Here is a 23,903-nt window from a genome sequence, read left to right on the forward strand (position 1 = left end):
TGAGCATTATATTATGTATAGTTTTTTTGCCTTCTTTTATTAGATTTTTCGTATGATTGCAAAGCATTCGGAAGTTTTCAAGATATTGTGGTGTTTATATTTTTGACATTCTTTCCACATTTTTTCTCTCTCCTGCATTGGCATTATACTCTTTTTGAACAGATTAATTGCATTATTTGTTTTTAGTCTCTACCTTGTAGGTGATGCAGGCTGTTTAGGATATTCCGGAAAGTTATATTCGATTCATTTACAGTATCATCTAAGGGGAGGATTTTAAGGAAGTCCTATTTAATAGATGATAGAGTAGTAATGAACATTTCTGGGTTAAACTTGGAAAGGTTACATATTTTTTTATAAACAAGCTGTGGATGCTTGAGAAGTCTGGTTGTACAGACTGGGAAAGATCACTGAGAGAGTCAGACATTGTACTTGTCATAATATATTTCTTAGGGTTTGATACTAGGATCCAATCTGTTAGGGAATTTGATGGCTTGAAACAATGTGTGTGGCTATTAATTAGTTGTGGAACCCATATAAGTTCAATATAGATGTAGGGGAGTTAGTGTTTATGTCCAATCAATTGACATGCACATCACCTAGTAGTATTTTTTTCTTATGGAAGTGTTATGGATATCCAATGAAGGATATTTTCCAATATAGCTGTATTGTTGCCAGGAGGCATATAAAGAACAGTAAGACATATTTGTTTATAATTGTTTATTTTCAGGAAATGAATAAGAAGTTCTGCTGAAATTCATTTTGGTATTGGCTTTCTGTAAGGGGAAATGTGGCAGCTGTTGGGAAATAAAGCAATACTACCACCTTTCATCTTTATATGACCATTACAGATGATATTATAGCCAGGAAGTGCAATTTCAGAGTTGTTTATGCTGGGCTTAAGCCAAGTTTTAGTTAAAGTGAGAATATGAAGATTATGTTAGGTAATTCAGGCATGTAGTTCAGCATTTTTATTTCTTATGCTTCTAGCATTTATGGCAACAAAAGTCAGATAACTGGGGTTGCGGGGTTGATTGTTATAGGCTTTGAGTAGTGTGTGAAAGAGAATTATCTTGATGTTTAATGTGAAAGGTAAGGCCAGGATTAGGGTGAATGTCCCCTCCTAGAAGGGTTTTAGTATGTTAGGAAATTAGCGATACTTGTGTTTTGGACAGTATTTTTCCACTTAATGTTGGTTTGGGTTGAGTTGGAATGGAGTTAGTCAGTCTATCACATTTACATGATATTTTCCAAATGTTTGATTTATACCACAATGTATGTAAGGCATAGAATCACTGAATCATTCAAGTGCCAGTATATTGCTTACTGTCTTGTGCTCTTGGTTTATGTATAATGTATAGTTTACTCATAATGCATTAAAACTCTGTATGTGCCATGGCAATGGGTGTCTTATTTGTTGTCTCAGAGCCAATTCATGTATGACATTTGTGCAATGTACCTTACTGATGATGTGTTCAGTGGATGCAATATTTTAGGTTTATAGAAGATAAGTAGTATGAATATCGAGGAACTGCTACCCAACCTGAGCTGAATTGCAGCAAAGCAGTAAGTGACTTTTAAGGTCACATAGTAGGGATATGAAGTTAGAAAGATTCAAACACCTTATCATTAGCAGAAGAATGAGATTGTGTGCAAGTCAGACTTTTATTCCTCAGTGTTAAAGGTCATACCATCCCATTAAGCATTGTCATTGCATCAAGTTTCCATATAACATGTGCTTGCTATAGCCATATCATTAGACAACATACAAACATCTCTGTAGTTTATACTGTACAGGGACTATATCTTTGATTGCATGACTGGGTGTATGATTAACATCCCTTTGTTTGACTTACATGAGGTAGCTGGCACTGTGCTGGACAAGTGGCCTAGATAGCATCACACCTCTTGTGCTTAATGCTTATGCACATAATTGCATATGTATGCAGTGATCATGAACTTGTGATTTACTATGTGTTGCACTGTATTGCTATATGTGAGTGCTGACATATCACTGCAGGGGATGGCAGTAATTGTCAGATACTCTGTCATGGTACTGTACTATATTGTTATACATACACACATAAAGAATGTTAACAAAGGACAATATAAAATCTGTACATTTAAAAGGAATTGTATAACAAAATCCCAGCACATAAGGCCATTTATTTTTATTTCTGTAAACAGGAGAATATAGGAAGTGTGCTCAGTTTGTTTAAATTATCACTGCCACTGGTATGTTATTTATGTACTGTAGCTGCCTATGCACTAAACAGTTTCAAAGTGATGTACGGGGGTGTTGTATATTTCTAGAAGGGATACAGCACATCTAAAAATTGGGACATAGCTCAAAATACTCCTACATCATGTGCAAGGATAACTCAGGCCTGTAAATGTGCTGGTTATTCTGGAAATGGGAGAAGTTGTCATGTCTGACAGAAATATGATAATATTATGCCATCTTATGCATTTTTATGTCATAATACAGATTCCCAGGACATGAGCCAGTCCACCCATCAGCAGATGGCAGAGAAGATGAGAGGCATGCCCCATGCCCATGGAATCAGACACCAATATTGAGGGAGGACAGCAACATGATGGTTGCTTCAGCTGATCAGCAATGATGACCTCCACCACCTCCTTCAGATGACCTGAAAGGCCAAATCTAGGATGTTCCTATTGATTTCTTCTGAGTCCAGATGCAAGACATGATAATAAACGTTTTCTAAGACATGGCACGGGCCATGCGCAACTCCTTCCAGGAGACAGCTCATGTGATCATACATAATATTCAAACCAAACATGGGTGTGCCTCCAAACAGTAACTGAAATCTTTGTGTTCTACTCATACAATGTTGCCAGCATAGGTTTGTAATGTTTTTTGGTCTATTGTAATAGCACATATTGGTGCATATTACTCCATTAAGTGGTCATGCTTTCCTTACGAATTCTTTGTAGCACATTACACACTGTACCTCATACCTGCCCAAGGCAATTGTCTGATGAATGACCCATTGTTCTTCAGTGTCATAACATATTGCCAGTCCTTTCACAGACGCCTTCACTGTATTTATCACAAACTGGAATATTACATACATTCTGATTTCTTCTATGTGACACTTGCAGGAGTTTATTATTATTGGCTTTATATTTTTCCATTTGCTTGCATGTCTTTGCCCCATATGGCATGCATGACCACATCTAGGTATAATGTCCTTCTTCCTGCCCGTGTCTACAATGCTGGCATATTGACAAGAGTGCATATAAGTCACAATATGCACTGCTAATGGAGTGTAGCATGCATGCTCCTTTCCTCACAGCGTTTTGTATGCTCTTTGCACACACTCCCCTTTCATCAGGCCTGGAATACTAACATAGCTAGCTTAGATGAGGGAATGTTTAAGTCTTATATTTTTTTTGCTGTCATGCTGCCATTGAGTCTTTTTTGTGGAATATTAATGCTCATCCAAGTGATATATTACTGTGTTGCACATCATGTACCTCAGAAGCATGTGTTGTCTTAAATTGCAACCATTGCGCAGTGTGCCTCTGTATGCCATATAGTTAATATTACATATCACATACCTCTAGCCTTATCCACATGTAAAGGGATTCAGTTCCATAGACATGAGCCATTGTACAGCTGAATTTCATATTCACAAGAGTGGGTGTGGGTCTCCAATGAGCAAACATCACAACATCACAGACATATACTATGCCATACAACTCTATGGCTATTATCTCTTATTTGTCTTGTACATGCATGTTACTCCACACAGTGGTGGACTAAATTTTTATGCACCTGCACTGCCTACTTTCAGTTCAGGCAATCTGCACAATTATATGGTAATAAATGTGCAAGCATATTTTACAGTGTTTGTGCATTTTATGTGGAATCTTTATGTAACCTCTGCATAGCTCTCAACTACCCAGATTTTCACAGAATTTCCAGATTTTTTACTCATATTTTTGGTCCGTTTCTCATAAAATTGCTGTTTTCTGGCAAATCATTTAAGACTGAAGTTAGAAAATAATGGCAGACATTTGATTTTCAGACTTCATATCCTTCAGAAAATCCATGCTAATGCAAAACCTGTTATTCTATCAACTTTCTAAGTTTGTAAGAGCAATATTTAAAAAGTATCTCTATTTTTGGGCCTTTGTCCCCCTATTATTTGTGACTTTGTCCAGATTTCTTGCCCTAAGAGGTTGAGAGATATGAATCTCTGTCATTCCCACATAGAGATTTTCCCATACAATGCACACACACATGCATGCCATGCTTAGAATGTTGTGATGTTTGAGTGTCCATATTCACAGTCATGCACATTTTTGAATGTGAAATTGTTCTGGCACACTTTTAGAGATCTGTGCACATTATGCATGAGTTTCTCTGCAGCTACGTCTTGACTGTGCGTTGTACCTGTTTACATTTATCACTGCAGCATTGCAATAAAAATGACACTGTAGGACCCACCACGTTGGAAGGAAATTCAGTCAAAAAATATGGCATATATCCACAAGGCAGTTTATTAGGGGTTTTATCTCCCTTTCTTGTTTTATCTCCTAATAAACTGCCTTGTGGATATATGCCATATTTTTTGACTGAATTTCCTTCCAACATGGTGGGTCCTACAGTGTCATTTTTATTGCATTTCTAGTTGCTCGCTTGAGGACCTTTAGAGTGTTGTGGCATTTGTTCAGTTATCACTGCAGCATTGTATAGATTGCCTACGAGTCATTCACATTGGACCACAGTTGTACACTACCCCCTATGGCCACTGTCTATTAATCATCCTGTCAGTTTTTGCTCCACACTGTAGTGGACAGTATCTTTCAGCATCTGCATTTCCTACTTTCCGTGCAATCATATTTACATAATACACTTGTAACTGTTTTGCCAGTGTACCTCATGTTTTAAGAAGTTAGCATGACAGTACATATGGATTATGTCTTACTACTCATTCTCGTTTGAGTGCATTTATGTTACAGGCATGATGCGTGTTGTACATGACTGTTTTATATCTGTACTTTCCATACACATATTTCCTATATGCAGACGTATATAATTATCATTCACATAAATAGCCTTTTCTGCACCATGCAGAACGCACCAGTAAGCTGCTTATCCAAAAGATTCACCAGATTATGCAAGCACTCAGGTCACTAAACTCCATTTACTAGTATGACTCAGTCATAGTCCATGTGGTGTAAATGACCTGAGACATACCTCTCCGGACTATATGAAGAGAGATATGATTGAACTCTCAGAATATGTGTCATGGGCAGGTATAAGCCTAGCACTGGACAGCATTTCCCTGTGCAGATAATAAAACATGGTTCAACGTGCATGGCTATAATGTCTTTCATATGTTCCAATCACCCACTGCACATGAAAGGGGAAAAGGTAGTCGTGTATCTATCTACATAAAGGATAAGCAGATTTGAAGATTGGTCAAACAATAAGGGATGTAGAACTACTCCATGTCCAACTAACTATAGGAAAAATCCACTACCATATCCTTGATAGCTCTAGGAAACCCATACTTTATATCAGAATTTACTAGAATCACTCATCATTCAGCCCAATACCAAAATAATGGGTAATTTCAACTACCTCTCCACTAGCTGGGAAGCATACATGACTTCTAACATGCAGGCCTAAAGATGTTTAGATTTTGTCGATGCAAATGTCCTGTAGCAGCTAGTCTGCACTCCCACTAGGGCTATAAATATCCCAGACATGGTACTCACAAGATCGATATACCTCCCCCCCCCCCCGTGTGATGTCCTCACTGATTAGATTTGATCACAAAGTAGTCTCCCTTGAAATAAACATAAAACTAACCCCCGCCATCTAACATAAAACCTATAAGAACTTTTCTAAGGCAAACCATTTCCTATTAAGTAACATAATAGCTAGTTTTCAAGCTCCTCAAAAAACAGAAAACACAAAATTCTTGGCAGACATGTACACAAAAGCCTTGTATGACCATATAAACATCTGCATAGAAGCAGCAGTACCATATTGAAATAAGCTTTGGACAAACCACAAAAATAAGCCACCCTGGCAGACTATGGTATAAATAGGCTGTACAATAAAAGAAAGGAAATTCTGTCTAGAGGTAAGAGAGAACATGCAAAACAGAGCAAAGACTCCCTCATTGGTCTAAACAAGCAAATCAGGGGACTAGTCAAGTCTTGAAAAGCAAATTGTGAAGGAAAAATAAACTGCCAAGCTATGGACAACCATAAGACATTTTTTAGTTATAGCCACAATCTTAAGTGCAACACTTAAAAATGTGAAGACTTAGTTGTAGACTGCATCCTCTATACTCAGCCAGAAGATCTAGCAAATCTGCTGGCCGATAATTTCAGATCAAATTTCACATCCCCATCACTTCTCGTTACCCCCCAGGAAATAATCTTCACCATTCTTTCACTAGTAAGCACCAAGGAACGGGTTGCCACTGTTCTTTCTAAAGCTAAAAATATGGCTTTTATGGGTCCTGACAATATTCTAGGATACCTGTTAAACAGCTTGAAACAGAACCTATCAGGCCCATTAAGATCTCTATTTAACCACAACACCCAGACTGGCTTTGTCCCTTTGGAGTAGAGGATAGAGCAACCATCCCTCAGCATAAAGTGGGACCAATAACAGACCTGGGAAATTACAAACCCATACATTTGACTAGTCTTATATGTAAGGTCATAGAAAGAATAATCATGGACCTGATAAAAAACAACAATGGAAACCTCTAAACACTGGACCCAATCAATTTAGGCTTTGTCAAGTGTAGGTCATGCCTGCTCAATCTGGTGGACTTCTTTGAGAAAGTCACTAGGGCCATAGATGAGGGTAAAACAGTGCATACTGCCCAACTTCACCTGCCTAAGGCATTTGACACAATTCCTCACTCAGGTATTATAGATATACTCACAAAACTAGTCATAAACACCTACATCACCAGATGGATAGCCAAATAGCTCACAGACGGGACACGTTGTTAGTGTGGGTGAATCTAGGTCTAACGAGAGGTCAGTTACTAGTGGTGTGTCATAGAGCTCAGTGCTGGGACCTCTCCTATTCGGATGAATAAGTTTGCAGATAATTGCAAGTTGGGGGAAAACACTGAATCCCCCAGTGATGCAGATATCCTTTAGAAAGATCTGACTCAGACAAAAGAATGGTGCCAGAGCCATGGTCTAAAACTAAATGCAAAAAATGTATATCATTCCCTTTGTGACGTCAAAAACCCTTGCAAATTGCAATATTAATAACACACCTCTAAGAGTGGATTCAGACGTGAGGGATCTAGGTACACAGACAGATAGTAGCCTGAACTTTGTCTGCCATGTGTTCACAGCGGTAAGGAAGTACATCTATGTGGCATAGCTTATAAGTAAAGGCATGGCATCCAGATGGAAGGTAATTATATTTCTGCTGCACTCAGCTCTCATGAGACCAATAATCAAGTACAATTCACCTTTTGAAAAGCACTTGATTAGGCACTTGTAACAGCTGGAGTGGCCTCATAGGTTCCTCAGAAAACAAATACATGGCTTAAACAAAATGTCCTATGCAGTTAGACTAAAAGTCCTATCCCTTTACTCTGTGTCCTACTGACTATTAAGAGTGAGCTATGCTTAACCTGGAAGGTACTCACAAATCCAACCCTGATGGAAATGAAACACATTTGCAAGAAAAAATGCACGGAGGTCACTCAATCTAGGGACCTAAACCTGGTCTGTAGCAAAACCAAAACTTGCTGGAGGGACAGATATGTGTCTCAAAGATTATCCCTTCTCTGAAACCGACTTCCTGTTCATGAAAAGCACAGTCCTTTTCTGACCCTTTTCAAATGCAGTTTGCATCAATGGATGGAGAATTAAAAATTCACTCCTGGAGTGGTGCCCATGTCCCTTGTGGACAGGGGCAGTTGGTAAAATACTGAAAAGGTTTAGGCACAAATCTAAGCCATTCTCTAGCCTTTAGGGATTGAAAATCAGGTGAAATTTGTGTAGTAATGGCAAGGCGTGTAAAGGCTCTTAAGCAGCTAGCCTAGTAATCTCTTTTGAACCTATCTCATATGAGCCTATGAATGGCAGCACTTTCATCTTGTTCTTTTTTTTATGGACACATGCATGTGCAGTGCTTTCCTTCAGACATCACTATAAAGCTTATTTAGTGTAAGCATGTGTCACAAGGGCTGTGCATTATATGTGGGGTCTTTATGTGACCTTTGTCATTCCCACATAGGCATTTTCCCATATGATAAACATATACATGGCATATGTCTCCAATGTTGTGATGTTCGAGTGCATGTTGATGTACATTTGCATTAGTGGTGTATGACAGTACTGTGTTGTAAGGGCAGTTTGCTTATCAAATGTCACCTCTGTGCAACACGCAAGCATAATTTTGACACATACAAAACTACATCATGTGTGCTTTCTGACATGGAGGCGCATTAACTCATTTAGCTTTAATGCAGGAGGCCCTGATTATGTGTTGGTATGCATAAGTGATGACTTTCATTATGTTGTACAAAAGTGCCATGGTCAGTGTGTACTCATATCTGCAGGAAGTTAAAGTGTACTGGTCATGTTCTACAGCAAGTTTAAGTAACAGACCAGTGGAGTTGGATATAACCCACATACCATATACAATACCATATTATGTAGATTTTAATGAAAAATGTGTCTTATTTTTGCATTTTATTTTACTGGTAATGACAGCCCTGTGAGATTTTTCTTTCTGCCATAACATCATGAAAAGGCTGAACCCATAATGCCTTAATGCATAAAGTAATGTATAGGCTACTGGATTTCCAAACAAAATACATCAACAACAGTTACATTCATCCTTGAGAGATGAGGTATCAACTATTAGACAATGGGCAAACTGTACATCAGTACCCTAATTGGAGAACGAGCATTGTCCAGCAGGGTATTAATGAACAAGTAATGCCTGGTGAAAAACAAGTCCGGTGCTTCATAACAGCATATCAAGCTGCTGTGGAGCTCTGACTGAGGAAACAGAACCCCCCCCCACCATTATTTTACTCTTGCTAAGCAGCATTTTTGCTGTTTAGTGAGTGTAAAATATTATAAAGAAGACAACAGCAAAATATTCTGCATTCTCCCGCTATTGAAGGGGTGTAGGTTCTGCTATTGATTCTAATTGGTTGCTATTTGTTTAAATATGGTTGATTTTAACTGTTTTTTAGATCTGATGAAGCGCTAATGCTTAAAAGCACTTAACTGTGTGTTAAATAAAGTTTTACCCATTTGCAGGGGCTCCAGTGGGTTTTCTTCTTATCCTATATGGTATATTTTATCACTGTGGACTTTTACTTCTTCTTTGGCTGCTGTGGATTTTTATTGCTGGTGCTGTTGTTGCTGCTTCACATTCTGCTGAGGAAGTAGACATGGCTGGTGCTGATCCAGAAGCTATTGAACTTGAATATCAGTCTGTGACACCGTGTACAAGAACATTCTAGGAAAGAGCAAAGAGAATGGGAGATACGAACAATAACCCCCTATTATTTGTTCAACTGAATGTCAGTGGGCAATGCAATGACCCTGATTCTTGTGGGGATGAGTGTCTAAATGGAAAAAAATTGGAACTAGAAAAAGAACTGTTTAAACGTAAACGCATGCAATGGCAAATATGTCATTTAGTAGCATGCCTCCATTTCAAAATAGTTCCAGGAGGACTGCATGTTTTTATGTATGCCTTCCTATGGGGAGGCTTATCATGAACTGTTAGCCAGATGGTAAGCCCTTAATTTAGATACCAGTTTTAAGTACATACAGTTGTTGCTGGACTTTTTTCACCTATTGAAAATGAACTGGTTGAAGAAATAGAGAAAGCACAGAATGAAATAGAAAAGAACTTGGATGAAAAGCTTCCGTGTATTAAAATACGGAAGTTACAAAGAGATTCTACTGATTGTTCGAAGGGTAATGTCTTTGTTTGGCTAGATTTAACTTTGGTACTAGAAATATGAATAATAATGTAACCGAGGTTGAATATTTAGAGGGAAAGACTCAACCAGAAGTGAAAGAACCTAGCGCTTCCGGTTCAGTGGGAACAGTTTGAGAAGCACCAGGATTTTTTAAGAACACAGTGGTGAATGAAAATGAGTTGCAAAATAAAAATTCAAACAAAAACGGCTGTATATTGCAGTTTCAATGTGATGCAGCCACAAGTAATGATAAAAGCTCACATAAAGAATTGGCAGCCAGACCGAAAATGATGGATCTGATTGGTTCGGGTTTTCCAACCCCCACTGCTTCTGTTTCTCCAGCCATATGAAACACTTGTCATGCCTTATATGAACTGTGTTCCTTCTAAGCTAAACAAAGCATTAGACCATACTCTTTGAAGAGTATTTTTCACATTATAAAACCTATTTGATTTACAATTAGTTTCATTTCCAGTTATACACTGGATCTGAAAGTTGCTAGTGGTTTTGAAAAAGAAAAAAGAAAAAGAAATGTTTAATATATATATTTTTCAGTGTCATCAGTTTTTTTCTTACAGCTACACCCATATGATGATCTCATGGTAGGTGTCAGGGAATGTTTTATATGCAACTGCAAAGCATACTGGGTAAATTAAAGTGTGACTTCTGAAGACAAGCAGCTTCTTACTTAAATTGTGATTTTACTACTGCAGCATCTATCATCCCATTTGTTAATTTTCAATGCAATATGTTGCACCTGTGAGACCTAGTTTAAAGCATTTCTTTCTATAAAGTAAGAAACTCCTGCTGATGTATTTAACATGGAAATACAGTGCCCTATGTACTCATTTAAGCAGTGAGGCATTGTGGGTTCAGTCTTTCATTATGTGATAGCAAGATGTTTTAGTTACAATAACAATTTCATCTGACTGGCACTTATCAACTAAATAAAATGCAAACAACAACAAACTTTTTACAGAGAAGAAGTAAATAATTTAACAGTTTACATTGGTAAGGAGGTTGCCTACATAACATGGCCAGCACACATTAAGAATGAATAAAGCAAAATACTTCTCATGCACTATTCAAATGTATTCTGGGAAAGGCCTGGTTAAACACAAATTCACTTCTGGTTTAGCACCCTTGTTCCTCATGGATAGATGCAACATGTAAATGTTTTAATAATCTCTGGGCTATTTGTACATAAAATATAAGGGCTAAAACACTTCACTGGGATGTATGGCTATGTTTCTAAAGATGCTCACAGATCAATAGCCTCATAAGTATCTATGAAACTATGACCTTCTGACAGTGAATGGGATTCATGCTTGTAGTAGCATACCGAATGCATAACAAGATTCATCCCTTAACACAAATAAATATATTTTCATTTTAATCTGTTCTCTACATTTGAACAGAATATAGAGATATACAGCTCTGTTAGTGAACTATAAGTTTGAAGGATTTGCAAACTGTCGGAGTAAGAACTTTATCAATGTGACAACCTGCAGTCATTGCAAGGCGTACTACATAGGGAAAACGACTGCAGCTGAGCTACAAAATATAAGTATCATCTTGATTTTTTTTTTATTATTTTTACAGATTACTGTTTTTACAATTTAATATATATAAAGCACTTTGTCTATTCAGTATCTTCACAAATCCTTATCTGTTTAAAAACTTTCATTTGTCTCTAGTGCTTGCTGTCTGGTAGGCTATTGTGTAAACTGAAACATCTCCTCTGTGTAATTATCTCTTGGCTAGTGGGGGCTGGTTCTTTTGTGTTCTTGTAAAAAAAAAAAAAAAAAAAAGTTTCTGTCTTTTGCACACAGTGCAGACTAGAGAAGTTGTGACTGCAGCTGAGCTACAAAATATAAGTATCATCTTGATTTTTTTTTTTTATTATTTTTACAGATTACTGTTTTTACAATTTAATATATATAAAGCACTTTGTCTATTCAGTATCTTCACAAATCCTTATCTGTTTAAAAACTTTCATTTGTCTCTAGTGCTTGCTGTCTGGTAGGCTATTGTGTAAACTGAAACATCTCCTCTGTGTAATTATCTCTTGGCTAGTGGGGGCTGGTTCTTTTGTGTTCTTGTAAAAAAAAAAAAAAAAAAAAGTTTCTGTCTTTTGCACACAGTGCAGACTAGAGAAGTTGTGACTGCAGCTGAGCTACAAAATATAAGTATCATCTTGATTTTGTTTTTGATTATTTTTACAGATTACTGTTTTTACAATTTAATAAATATATAAAGCACTTTGTCTATTCAGTATCTTCACAAATCCTTATCTGTTTAAAAACTTTCATTTGTCTCTAGTGCTTGCTGTCTGGTAGGCTATTGTGTAAACTGAAACATCTCCTCTGTGTAATTATCTCTTGGCTAGTGGGGCTGGTTCTTTTGTGTTCTTGTAAAAAAAAAAAAAAAAAAAGTTTCTGTCTTTTGCACACAGTGCAGACTAGAGAAGTTGTGACTGCAGCTGAGCTACAAAATATAAGTATCATCTTGATTTTTTTGATTAATTTACAGATTACTGTTTTTACAATTTAATATATATAAAGCACTTTGTCTATTCAGTATCTTCACAAATCCTTATCTGTTTAAAAACTTTCATTTGTCTCTGTAGTGCTTGCTGTCTTGTAGGCTATTTTGTCCCACCCTCCCTCCCTGTTGGTGTCTTGCTGTTATACTTGGTGGCTTTGCAGTTGCCCGCCCTACTGTGACACACCTCCCAGTCTAGTGTCATTAGCTCATTCTGCTTAATACAGAGAGAACATTTGATAAGGCCTTCTGTTCCTCCTTTTTCCCTTTCAAAAAGTAAAACAAAACTTTTTTTTTTTTCTCTTTCGCCTGAACCTTCTTGTGTTCTGACTGTCCTTCTCAAACATTTTGGAAATATACAGTATATTTCAGAGCATTTGTTATAACTGTATTTGCTATAACTGATTTAAGTATTTTTTTCTGGTTTTTTGATTATTTACTGCTTAGCGACTGCATTTTAGCCTGTTTATACAGCTCTGCATTCTATTTAAACTGTTTTTGTGTTGATTAACTGTTTTGCACTTTTAAAAAGTTAGTTGTTGCTTAATTTTACCTGTAGGCTAACACACTCAAGTCGCTTAGCCGCTTAAAAGCATTTATAGCATTTACTGTCTGTTTTTCCTCTGTTTTCTGCAAAAAAGAAAGAAAAAAAAAAATCTTGTTTTCCTGCCTTACTGAACTAGAATAGTCCAGTCTTCAGAGTTTGCTGATCTCTGGGCTTTGTCTTGGTTCCTGTGCTATTCCATATCCTTATTTGGATAAAAGGAAGCGTCTTTGTTCACCAGTGGGAGTGGGGAGCACTGAGCGGCCTATTCGTCCCTAGAGGAGTGGTTTCCAGCCAGAAACTTGTAGTCTATTGGCCATTTTGGGTCAATTCCTAGCTCTTTTCAGCCCCCTGTAATAAAGCCCGCTTTAGCGCTTTTCGCTTGTATTCAACTCAGCACAGCTCCTCGTGGTGTACTGCAGAGTTCTACAAGCAGCAGAGAGCAAAAGAGTGACTTTTTCCTGATTTAAGTATTTTTTTCTGGCTTTTTGATTATTTACTGCTTAGCGACTGCTTTTTCGCCTGTTTATACAGCTCTGCATTCTATTTAAACTGTTTTTGTGCTGATTAACTGTTTTGCACTTTTAAAAAAGTTATTTGTTGCTTAAATTTACTTGTAGGCTAACACACTCAAGTGCGCTAGCCGTTTTAAAAGCATTTATAGCATTTACTGTCTGTTTTTCTTCTGTTTTCTGCAAAAAAGAAAAAAACAAAAAAAAAAATCTTGTTTTCCCGCCTTACTGAACTAGAATAGTCCAGTCTTCAGAGTTTGCTGACCTCTGGGCATTGTCTTGGTTACTGTGCTATTCCATATCCTTATTTGGATAAAAGGAAGTGTCTTTGTTCACCAGTGGGAGTGGGGATCACTGAGCGGCCTGTTTGTCCCTAGAGGAGTGGTTCCAGCCAGAAACTTGTAGTCTATTGGCCATTTTGGGTCAATTCCTAGCTCTTTTCAGCCCCCTGTAATAAAGCCCGCTTTAGCGCGCTTTTTCGCTTGTATTCAACTCAGCACAGCTCCTCGTGGTGTCCTGCAGAGTTCTACAAGCAGCAGAGAGCAAAAGAGTGACTTTTTCCTGATTTAAGTATTTTTTCTGGCTTTTGATTATTTACTGCTTAGCGACTGCATTTTCGCCTGTTTATACAGCTCTGCATTCTATTTAAACTGTTTTTGTGTTGATTAACTGTTTTGCACTTTTAAAAAGTTATTTGTTGCTTAATTTTACCTGTAGGCTAACACACTCAAGTGCCCTAGCCGTTTAAAAGCATTTATAGCATTTACTGTCTGTTTTTCCTCTGTTTTCTGTAAAAAAAAAAAAAAAATCTTGTTTTCCCACCTTACTGAACTAGAATAGTCCAGTCTTCAGAGTTTGCTGATCTCTGGACTTTGGCTTGGTTCCTGTGCTATTCCATATCCTTATTTGGATAAAGGGAAGCTTCTTTGTTCACCAGTGGGAGTGGGGAGCACTGAGCAGCCTATTTGTCCCTAGAGCAGTGGTTCCAGCCAGAAACTTGTAGTCTATTGGCCATTTTGGGTCAATTCCTAGGTCTTTTCAACCCCTGCTATAGAGCCCGCTTTAGCGCTTTGGCGTGATTTAGCGCGGAGTTGCCCATACAGCACCATCGGGCAGCGCCGGTTAAACAAGGTTAAACTATTTCTGGCTCCGTAAAGTCTGCTCTTCAATTTTTCCCTTAGAACTTCTCTACTTGCAATCTAAACAGTCTATTCTCTATCTCAATAGCTCAGCACTTGCTCCTAAAGCATTTTTATATAGGTAAAGTACTTGTATACTAAACAAAGTACTACATTAGCCAAGAATCCCCTTGAGTACCCATTTCCCTATAGGTCCCTTCTGACTCAGTTACACAGCAAACTTTTTCACTTTTTCTAGCATGTCGAAGGGTCAGTTGCTAGCGTCCTCTCCTGTTCAGCTGGTGAATCTGGGCATCTTAAGGCAATGTTACAATTGCCTCATGTACACAGACAACCCACTCCTTCTCCCACAAAACACAAATACATGTGAGAGATGCAACTATATAGCCAAACTGGAGGCTGAGCTCTCTCAACTCAGGACTGGCAAGACCAGACAGGAGGAGAAGGAAACCACGCACACCACAAACCCAGTTTCACATAGAACTATCACAACTACAAAACAAACACATAAACACACAAAGACATACTCGTAGGCACTGATCAAAAATCTACCAAAACTACAGAGGCCTCCAAAGCAGACACCCAAGCAACTGCCACCTCAAGACATAAGACATGCAACACATAGTTCTCAAGGTCAGTGTGCTAAACAGTCACAGCCCTTAAGGCCAAACACAATGCCAGACACACTTGTTATAGGTGACTCCATAGTCAGACACACTGACATCCCACTCACCAGACTGAACAAGGAAAAGATCACAGTTAGCTGCCTGTCAGGCGCTAGAATCCGCCACATAACACAAGCACTCAGGTCACTCCACAGCAAGTACAAGTATGACTCAGTCATTGTCCATGCCGGTGTGAACGACCTGAGACGTACCTCCCTGGACTACATGAAAAGAGACATAGAGGAGCTCTCAGATTATGTAGCCCAAGCCGGTATGACCCTAACCCTGAGCAGTATCCTACCCTCACCAAGAATGATGCCACAATACAGAGACAAAATGATCAGCTTTAATAATTGGCTTAATTACTGGTGTCATTCTAAGGGGATCCAATGTCTGTCTGCCTGGGATGACATGCTTGACAAGCCATGCTGCTTCGCAAGGGACGGCTTGCACCTATCACCCCTGGGCTTCCGGATATTGGCAAAGGCTCTTGCCACCCCCATAGTGCCTTTTTTAGGCAAGGCTCAAATGATAAACCTACCGCCCTAGAAAACAAAAATGGAGAAAAACTAAGGGTAATACTGCTCAATGCCAGAAGTCTAAACCTCAAGATGCATGCCCTCAAAGCCCTCCTCAGTATGGAGAACATCGATGTTTGTGCTGTGACTGAAACCTGGTTCAAGGCTCCTGAGAGCACCCCAGCACTATCAGGTTATACCTCATATCATGCGTTCCACGCCCAAAATCTGGACCGAACTACAAAAGGAGGGGGAGTATCCATATTCATAAAGGATACCCACACCTCCAGGTTAGTGGCAATGCACGAAGCATCGGAGACCATCCAGGTGCAATTAACCATAGGTAAAACTGCCCTACAGTTTGTAACATGCTACAGACCACCTTCTCAAACTCAGGAAACCCACACAGCCTTCCTGAAGACACTGGAGAGTATAAATGTCTCTCCAAACACCATCATATTGGGTGACTTCAACTACCCAAACATAGATTGGGAACATTACTCAAGCCCCAACACCCTAGCCCAAAGGTTCCTTGAGTTCATAAACTCAAATGCTATGGAACAACTAGTCACCATTCCCACAAGAGGAGAAAATATACTAGACCTGATCATCACAAACATGGGGACAAAATGCTCCACACCAGAAGTATATCCCTCATTGGTGAGATCAGACCATAAATTAATCTCACTGGAGATCCACATCCCGCCCCCACCCCAGCAAAAGACCACAGTGAAGAACTTCTCAAAAGCAAACTTCACACTTCTTAAGACTGGAGTGGTATCCTTCAAGGCCCCGAGCCAGTGGAAACCACAACCCACGCTGCTGAAACCCTTACAAATGCCTTCTACGAGCACCTCCAGGAATGTATGGATCAAGCAATCCCTAATAAAATCAAGACCTTTTCCACCAAAGGCAGGCGCCCGGTCTGGTGGACTCCAGCCATAAACAAACTCTACAACAAGAGGAGAAAGCTACTACATGACAGAGCAAAATCCCTAAATGGCAAGGCATCTCTGATCAATACTAGCAAAAAACTACGATCACTCATAAAATCATCCAAGGCCAACTTTGAGAGAAAAATCGCTAATAACACAAAAGACAATCATAAAGCCTTCTTTAGCTATGTTAGAAACCTGGGTGGAAACTCCCAGATATGCTCAGAATTAGTCCAAACTGATAAAAAAATCACTGAACCCACAGACATTGCCAACATACTGGCAGACAGGTTCAGTGCAAATTTCTCCCCTCCCTCCCCCCCAAAAGGAGAAATATCTATCCCACCAGAGTCTAGCCTCCCAAACATCTCAGATGCCCAGGTGAGAGCTGCTCTTTCTAAAGCAAAAAACACAGCATCAATGGGACCGGACGGTGTCCCCGGCTGTGTGCTACACGAACTCAATGAGGAACTAAACCCACACATAAGGCTGCTGTTTAATCTTAGCCTTACTACAGGATACATACCCAAAGAATAGCGTACGGCAACTGTGGTCCCACTCCACAAAGGCGGTGCTTTTACGGACCCTGGAAATTACCGCCCCATAAGCTTGACGAGCCTTGTCTGCAAAGCTATGGAGAGGATCATAATGGAACTCATAAATAAAGACATTGGGGACCTACAGACACTTGATGAGGGTAAGGCAGTTCACACAGCCTACCTTGATCTAGCAAAAGCATTCGACACAATACCCCACTCGGGCATCATAGAAAAGCTCACCAGCTTAGATGTAAACCCATATGTCACAAGATGGGTTGCAAACTGGCTCAAGGACAGAACACACAGGGTTAGAGTTGCTGGTGCCATGTCAGACTCTAAGCCGGTCACGAGCGGTGTCCCACAGGGCTCAGTCCTGGGCCCCCTCTTGCTCGGCATTTATTTTTCTGAAGTGCAGGCAAACATAGGGGGATTGTGGCTGACAAAATTTGCAGATGACTGCAAACTGGGCACCATAATTGACACTCCATCAGACACAGACATCCTCCAGAAAGGTCTCATAGAAATGGATAACTGGTGCCAGAGCCATGGCCTTAAGCTAAATGCCAAAAATGTATAGTCATACCCTTTGGGAAAAACAAGGTAACCCCTAATTACCACATAGGTGGTAATCCATTAAACACGGAAGAAGTTATCAGGGACCTGGGGACCCAAGTTGACAGTAACCTCTCTTTTGACACTCACATTGCCAAAGTGGTTAGGAAGACCTTCTACATTGCCCACCTGATCATGAAGGGATTCACATCCAGATCAGGAGAGGTCATTGTACCCCTGTACTCTTCACTTATCAGACCAATGATTGAGTACAACGCCCCATTCGGAATGTACCTTACCCGACACCTGCAGCAGTTGGAAAGACCCCAAAAGTTCCTCACCAAAAGGATAAAGGCTCAAACATATGTCATACGATGCCCGACTGAAGAAACTCCAGCTCTATTCAGTCGCATACCGTCTGCTCAGAGGTGATCTGTGCCTGACATACAAGGCCATGTCCAACCCGGAATTAATGGACATGCTCCACCTCAAAAAATCCAAATCCACCACAGCCACGAGAGCAAGAGACTTAAACCTCAACATGGATATAAATAGGATGTGCTGGAGGGACAGATTCATCACCCAGAGACTCCCTACACTATGGAACAGAATCCCAGTCCATGTGAGGCAGAGCCCCTCACTGACTCTGTTCAAGAGAAATCTTGACGAGTGGATGGGAGATCGTAGGTTTACCCCGGGAATCATCTCTGTATCACTGCTGGACAGAGGCACAGCAAACTAATGGGTATAGTATTCTCATCCTAAGGGGTGGTGAAAGCCACACACACTCTGGCTAGGCTTATAAATACCCTAGGGCAGATAGCCTAGTATGAACCTATGAACCTATGAACCTATAATCAAGTGCTCAAGGAACGTATCCTAAAGCACTTATCTGACATAAGAAAAAAAGTTAATAGCAATGCACTTTATATGCATATTAATCGTTCTTTCAAGTTCATGGCACTGACTAGGCTTCATGAAACACCAAGAGGTGGGGATTTAGTAAACCGAACAGAAACTGAAGAGATGAAGTGGATAATGAATTTGCAATCAGATCAGTCACCAGGTCTGAATGCATTTGTCCCATTAAAACCTGCACTAAAAGGGAAAGCTCTTCAGCACTCAAAATTACATAATTAAAAGGGTGTGTATGCTGCTATGGTTACTAAATACATCTAAGTGAGTGAACTCTAGGAAATGAAGGTATTTAAGAAGAAGTTTCTCTGGCAAACATTTAGGATTTGAAAAAGGTATTATACCGAAATCGCTTATCCGGTTTATGAACCAGTGTGTTTATTTTATTTTATCATTGTATATTTTATTAAAGTTTTCCAGTTTCAAGTGTTTTTAAATGGAATTGGTGGCAGAAGCATTTGTTTTTGTAGTTTTATATTTTGATGTTCTCTGCCTTTGGTGACGCTACTTACTTCTTGTTTTGCCAGTTAGTGATGTAGTGAGTTTTCAGAAAGTGATAACATTATTGTATATAATGTGTGAATTTGTAATATGGTTGTGAAAAATAATAAAAAATGATTATTGAAAAAAAAAAAAAAAGAAAGTGATAACATTATAAATGGACAGTCTCTAAAAACGATGAAAAATTAGTAGACTTAGTATAATATTTTTCTAGGAACATGGACTGAAGTTATTTTATGAAAAAAAGCAATGACAGCATAGTATTCAGTTTGTATGATGTTATCATCCACCAGTAAAAAAGGGCAATATGAAAGCAGGACATGTGCAGTTCATATAATTAGTTTCATAACTGAAGAAACCCAGCTCTGTCTTGTTTAGTATTATCGGGTATAATGAAAACAATACAACTTAATTATGTTACATTTAGAATTTGTTTGGTGAGTAGCAGCAATTAAATATCCTGAATATACACTGCCTGATAAAGCTTGTGTTCAGTAATACTTCAGCTGTATGCATGCATATATACCATCTGTATATTACAAACCACTACAGAAAGAAATTGTAGATAATGCAGGTGTATGAAACTACCTGAGTAAAGAGAGTAGTGCCGGAACTGAACTATACCAATACCAATACCAAAATAAATAAATAAAATTATAACATTTTAAGGATAATGGCATAGAAACTTTACTCTGTTAGTGGGGACAATAGTTTGAGATAGTGATAGTTCATCAGGGTTCCTCTAGAAACCCAAGTTCCTGTAACATATAACACAATATCCTCCACCCAGTTCTCATAATGGCTAAAACAAGAATGGCTTCTGTTAGGGAAAGAGAACTACAGGTTTGTCTGACTTCAATTTATCCATTGATTCAGCAGCTAAGCAGAAGCCATCCACTGCAAATTGTACATTAATTGCAGAAAGGTTATAATAACTTTGTATCTTCAAAGAAATTTAAAACATGTTTTATTTTAAAAATTACATCATTATCAATGTGTCTTTTTACTTGAATGTCTGATAAGAACATAACTCACATGCTGTACTCTCAGTTATTTAACATTGTCAAGCAACATATCCTCAGAATCATTGAGTGACAAAATTAAAAAAAATGCAAGTGGTAAGACCCCTAACACCCCTGTGAAGAATACTTCACTAGCCAACCTTCTTTTGTCAAATATATTAACTCCATAGTCACATAGAAACAATAAGAAAAATGAACACCCTGCAATGATGTAATAGAAATTACAGGTACTGTGATCACATAGTACAGAAAACAGATTTAAACACATTCAGAGACTTTTTCTATTCAGAGCGTTGAGATTAGTAAAAATATGATTTGATGGGAGTGGTTTCTTCATATCACACATCTGCTATTGTTTTGTACAACAAACATAACACTGCTATTTCCATACGTTCATAATATGCATTTATTTTATATTTTATAAATACAGTGCTATTACAAAATTATTTATTTAACATTTGATGACCAGGAAAGTCTGAGTAGAGCAGAGTCTATTTTCAGTGGATGGAATATGAGAGGAAACCGGAGTAACTGGAGGAAACCCAAATGAACACAGGGAGGACATGCTGACTCTGCACAGAAGACACCTCAGCAGAGAATCAAACCTCTTGCTGTGAGGTGACAATATTAACTGCTGCACCACTGTGCCACATTTGTTTTTCTATTATAAAATATTATGTTCACAGCAGTTGAAATGCATTGAATTTCTTCAGTAGTGTTGTTGTCTTCTGTAAAGCTCCACCTTGATGAGTGGGAAGGTGAGCAACATGGTGGTGCAGCTTTAATAAAAGGTGCAAGAAAACACAGCAGGAAGTCATCATTTCCAAATACAATTGCATAGCTAATAAAAGATGTAATACACTGAATTTCAAACCAGATCTCAGTTCCTCAGACATGCAACTAAGTGATATGTGCTAATAGATTGTACAATGCAAAATAAAAAAATGGCTATATAAATTCAAAATACTGTATTACTCAATTCATGTTAAGTGTCCTTTTAAGGCATGCACTTTAGTTTAGTTTATTTATCTTTAGCTAGAAACTGTGATTTCCGTACGAGATACATATGTAAAGAGGTAACATATTTTTTAGAAACATATGGTTGATAATGGCTAACATTAGAAATAATCACAGGTCACACCACTTAAATTAGTTTAGACATGATTGCTTTGCGAACTTCATGAGACTAAAAGTAATTTAAGTAACAATATGAATAACAAGAAAAACAGCCTGGGCTATCACAGGCCAATTAAAAACACTGCTGTAGAACATTTTAAGAAGTAAAAAAGAAAGGAGACAGTTTTTTTCTATCTATTTTGCTAAAATGTGTTTCACAGTACAGATTGCCTTTTGCCTTTTTGATACAGTATAAAGCATGATGACTGAAACAATATTGATTTATCATTTATTCTGAAAGAACAATTAGTTTAATCATTGTTATCAAGACTTCAGCACTTCACTTTTTACAGTGTTATACTTTAGTTATATAAAATGGGATGACATTTTCCATTGTTTTCATAACTTTTATATCAATGAGTCACTAAGAAATCAGTTTCATTACACTTTTTAAAAAGCAGTTATTAAAATATATGAAAATCTAGGCAATCTTTTCTCAGAAATATGCCTTTATTTCTCAGCATGTAAACTTTTGATTATTAAATGTTTCATAAAACTTTTTCTAATTTCTTTTGTTCTTACTCCATAAATAATTGGATTTAGCACTCCAGGTAGAACTAAATATATGCATGAAAATGTTGCAAGAACATTGGGTGTAGCTACATTGCTTAGTCTGTGTGCTGTTAAAGAAAAAACAGCTGATATGTATGTAAGGAACACAACACTGAGATGAGACCCACAAGTATTTAAAGCCTTTTGCTTTGCCTCTCCTGTGTCAAGTTTCATAACAGCTTGGATTATCTTAATGTATGAAAAGAGGATAAGAACAGAATCAAGTCCAATAACAACAATCATAGTTACTATGCCATATACATTGTTTAATGTTGTATCATCACAGGCAAGTTTTACAAGTGACATATGATCACAGTAAGAAATAGAAATGAGGTTAGAGCTGCAATAGTGTAGCCGTAATGTAAACCAGACTAATGGCAGTGTAAAAAATATGCCCCTACCAAGGCAAGCCAGGCAAAGTTTTAGTAAAAATATGTTTGTGAAAATACTTCGATATCTTAATGGATTGCATACTGCACAATAGCGATCAAAAGACATTGTGAGTAAAGCTGATGATGCTATTACTGAAAACATATGTACAAAAAACATCTGAATAAAACATCCTTCAAATCTGATCCGGTTGTCCATAAACCATAACATTGCCAACATTTTAGGCAGAACAGTATTGCATAGGACAAGGTCAGAGAGGGCTAACATACAAAGTAAAATATACATAGGTTCATGCAGACTTTCTTCTATTGCAACAGTTATAATAATTGTGATATTACCAGCAATTGTTAAAATATACATAACCGAGAACGCTAATAAAATGAAGCTTGCCTCACTTTGTATTCCTACAAAGCCCGTTAGAATAAATTCAACAGGATGAGAGATGGTGCTATTAGTTTCAGTCATTATATAGAATGAGTTGAGCCCTGCTTTGCGTTAACAAAGTAACCATTTAATAATCAGAAACACAGCGGGCAGAACATTTTGCAACAGAAAAATGCATTGATTGAAACATATAGATAAAATTTGTCAATGGTTAAACATATGAAAATACTATTACTGGAATTCAGCAAAGCTTATGATTAAAAATAATGGTAACATTTTAAGAGATCAAAATAACCGTCAGGTGTGTTTGCCTAGATATGACCAAATATTTTCGAGGTACTTTTTGAGAAAAAAGACACACTGTCAGTATTGTATCATTTTGCTGAAAAGCTGTGCCTAGTTTGCATTACACAAATGATTTCTTCATGAGACATTAACAATATTGCATTCCATAGAAGATTTGAAAGAATAGTTACTTACCTGTAGTGTGCAGCCAATTATATCATATAATATATAGTAATCTGAGGGCAATTAGGCTTTACAGAGACAGTTTGACTCCAGACGTGAATAATTATTTTGTTTATCTACTGCACTAATATACTGCCAAAGGACATGTCTTGATTGTTTGGTTCCACAGTATGATGCAACATACAAGAAGCATTTAGCATACAATAGTATGATATGACTGTATAGGGTCTACTACGGTTGATTGAAAACTCACTTGACTGAAAATGAAATTACTAGGACCACTTCACTGAAAGCTCACTTTTCTGAAAACTCACTTGACTGAATCTCATTTTGTTGAAAGATATAAATGGCCTTTTCCTCACTGTAGTGTGATCCTGGAGTTAGTATATCAAGTACGGGGGAGGTGTGGGGGGGAGTGAATTCCCCCACATATCTTGGTTATATATTCTCTTTTGGAAACACTTATTTATTGCACTTGTAAGTATTACTGTGTATAGTTTAAAATGTTTATAATATGTGGGGGGGGGGGCTACACCCCCACCCCCCTTACATTATATACTAACTCCAGGCTCACAC

The 23,903-nt window shown here is 38.0% G+C and overlaps 1 protein-coding gene across 1 annotated transcript in view; it reads right to left on the reverse strand.

The window, feature by feature from the left end:
* LOC122802279 overlaps positions 1 to 22,940 on the reverse strand; it is a 122,603-nt gene extending 99,663 nt beyond the window's left edge. Inside the window, exon 1 of the mRNA XM_044071929.1 lies at positions 22,004 to 22,940. Coding sequence (XP_043927864.1) covers positions 22,004 to 22,940 — 937 coding nt within the window. The remainder of the gene's footprint in view (positions 1 to 22,003) is intronic.
* Positions 22,941 to 23,903: the final 963 nt, after the last annotated feature.

The sequence above is a fragment of the Protopterus annectens genome, chromosome 5.part0 (genome assembly GCF_019279795.1).
Source record: "Protopterus annectens isolate FY-2018-M chromosome 5.part0, PAN1.0, whole genome shotgun sequence".
NCBI classification, from domain to species: Eukaryota; Metazoa; Chordata; order Ceratodontiformes; family Protopteridae; genus Protopterus; species Protopterus annectens.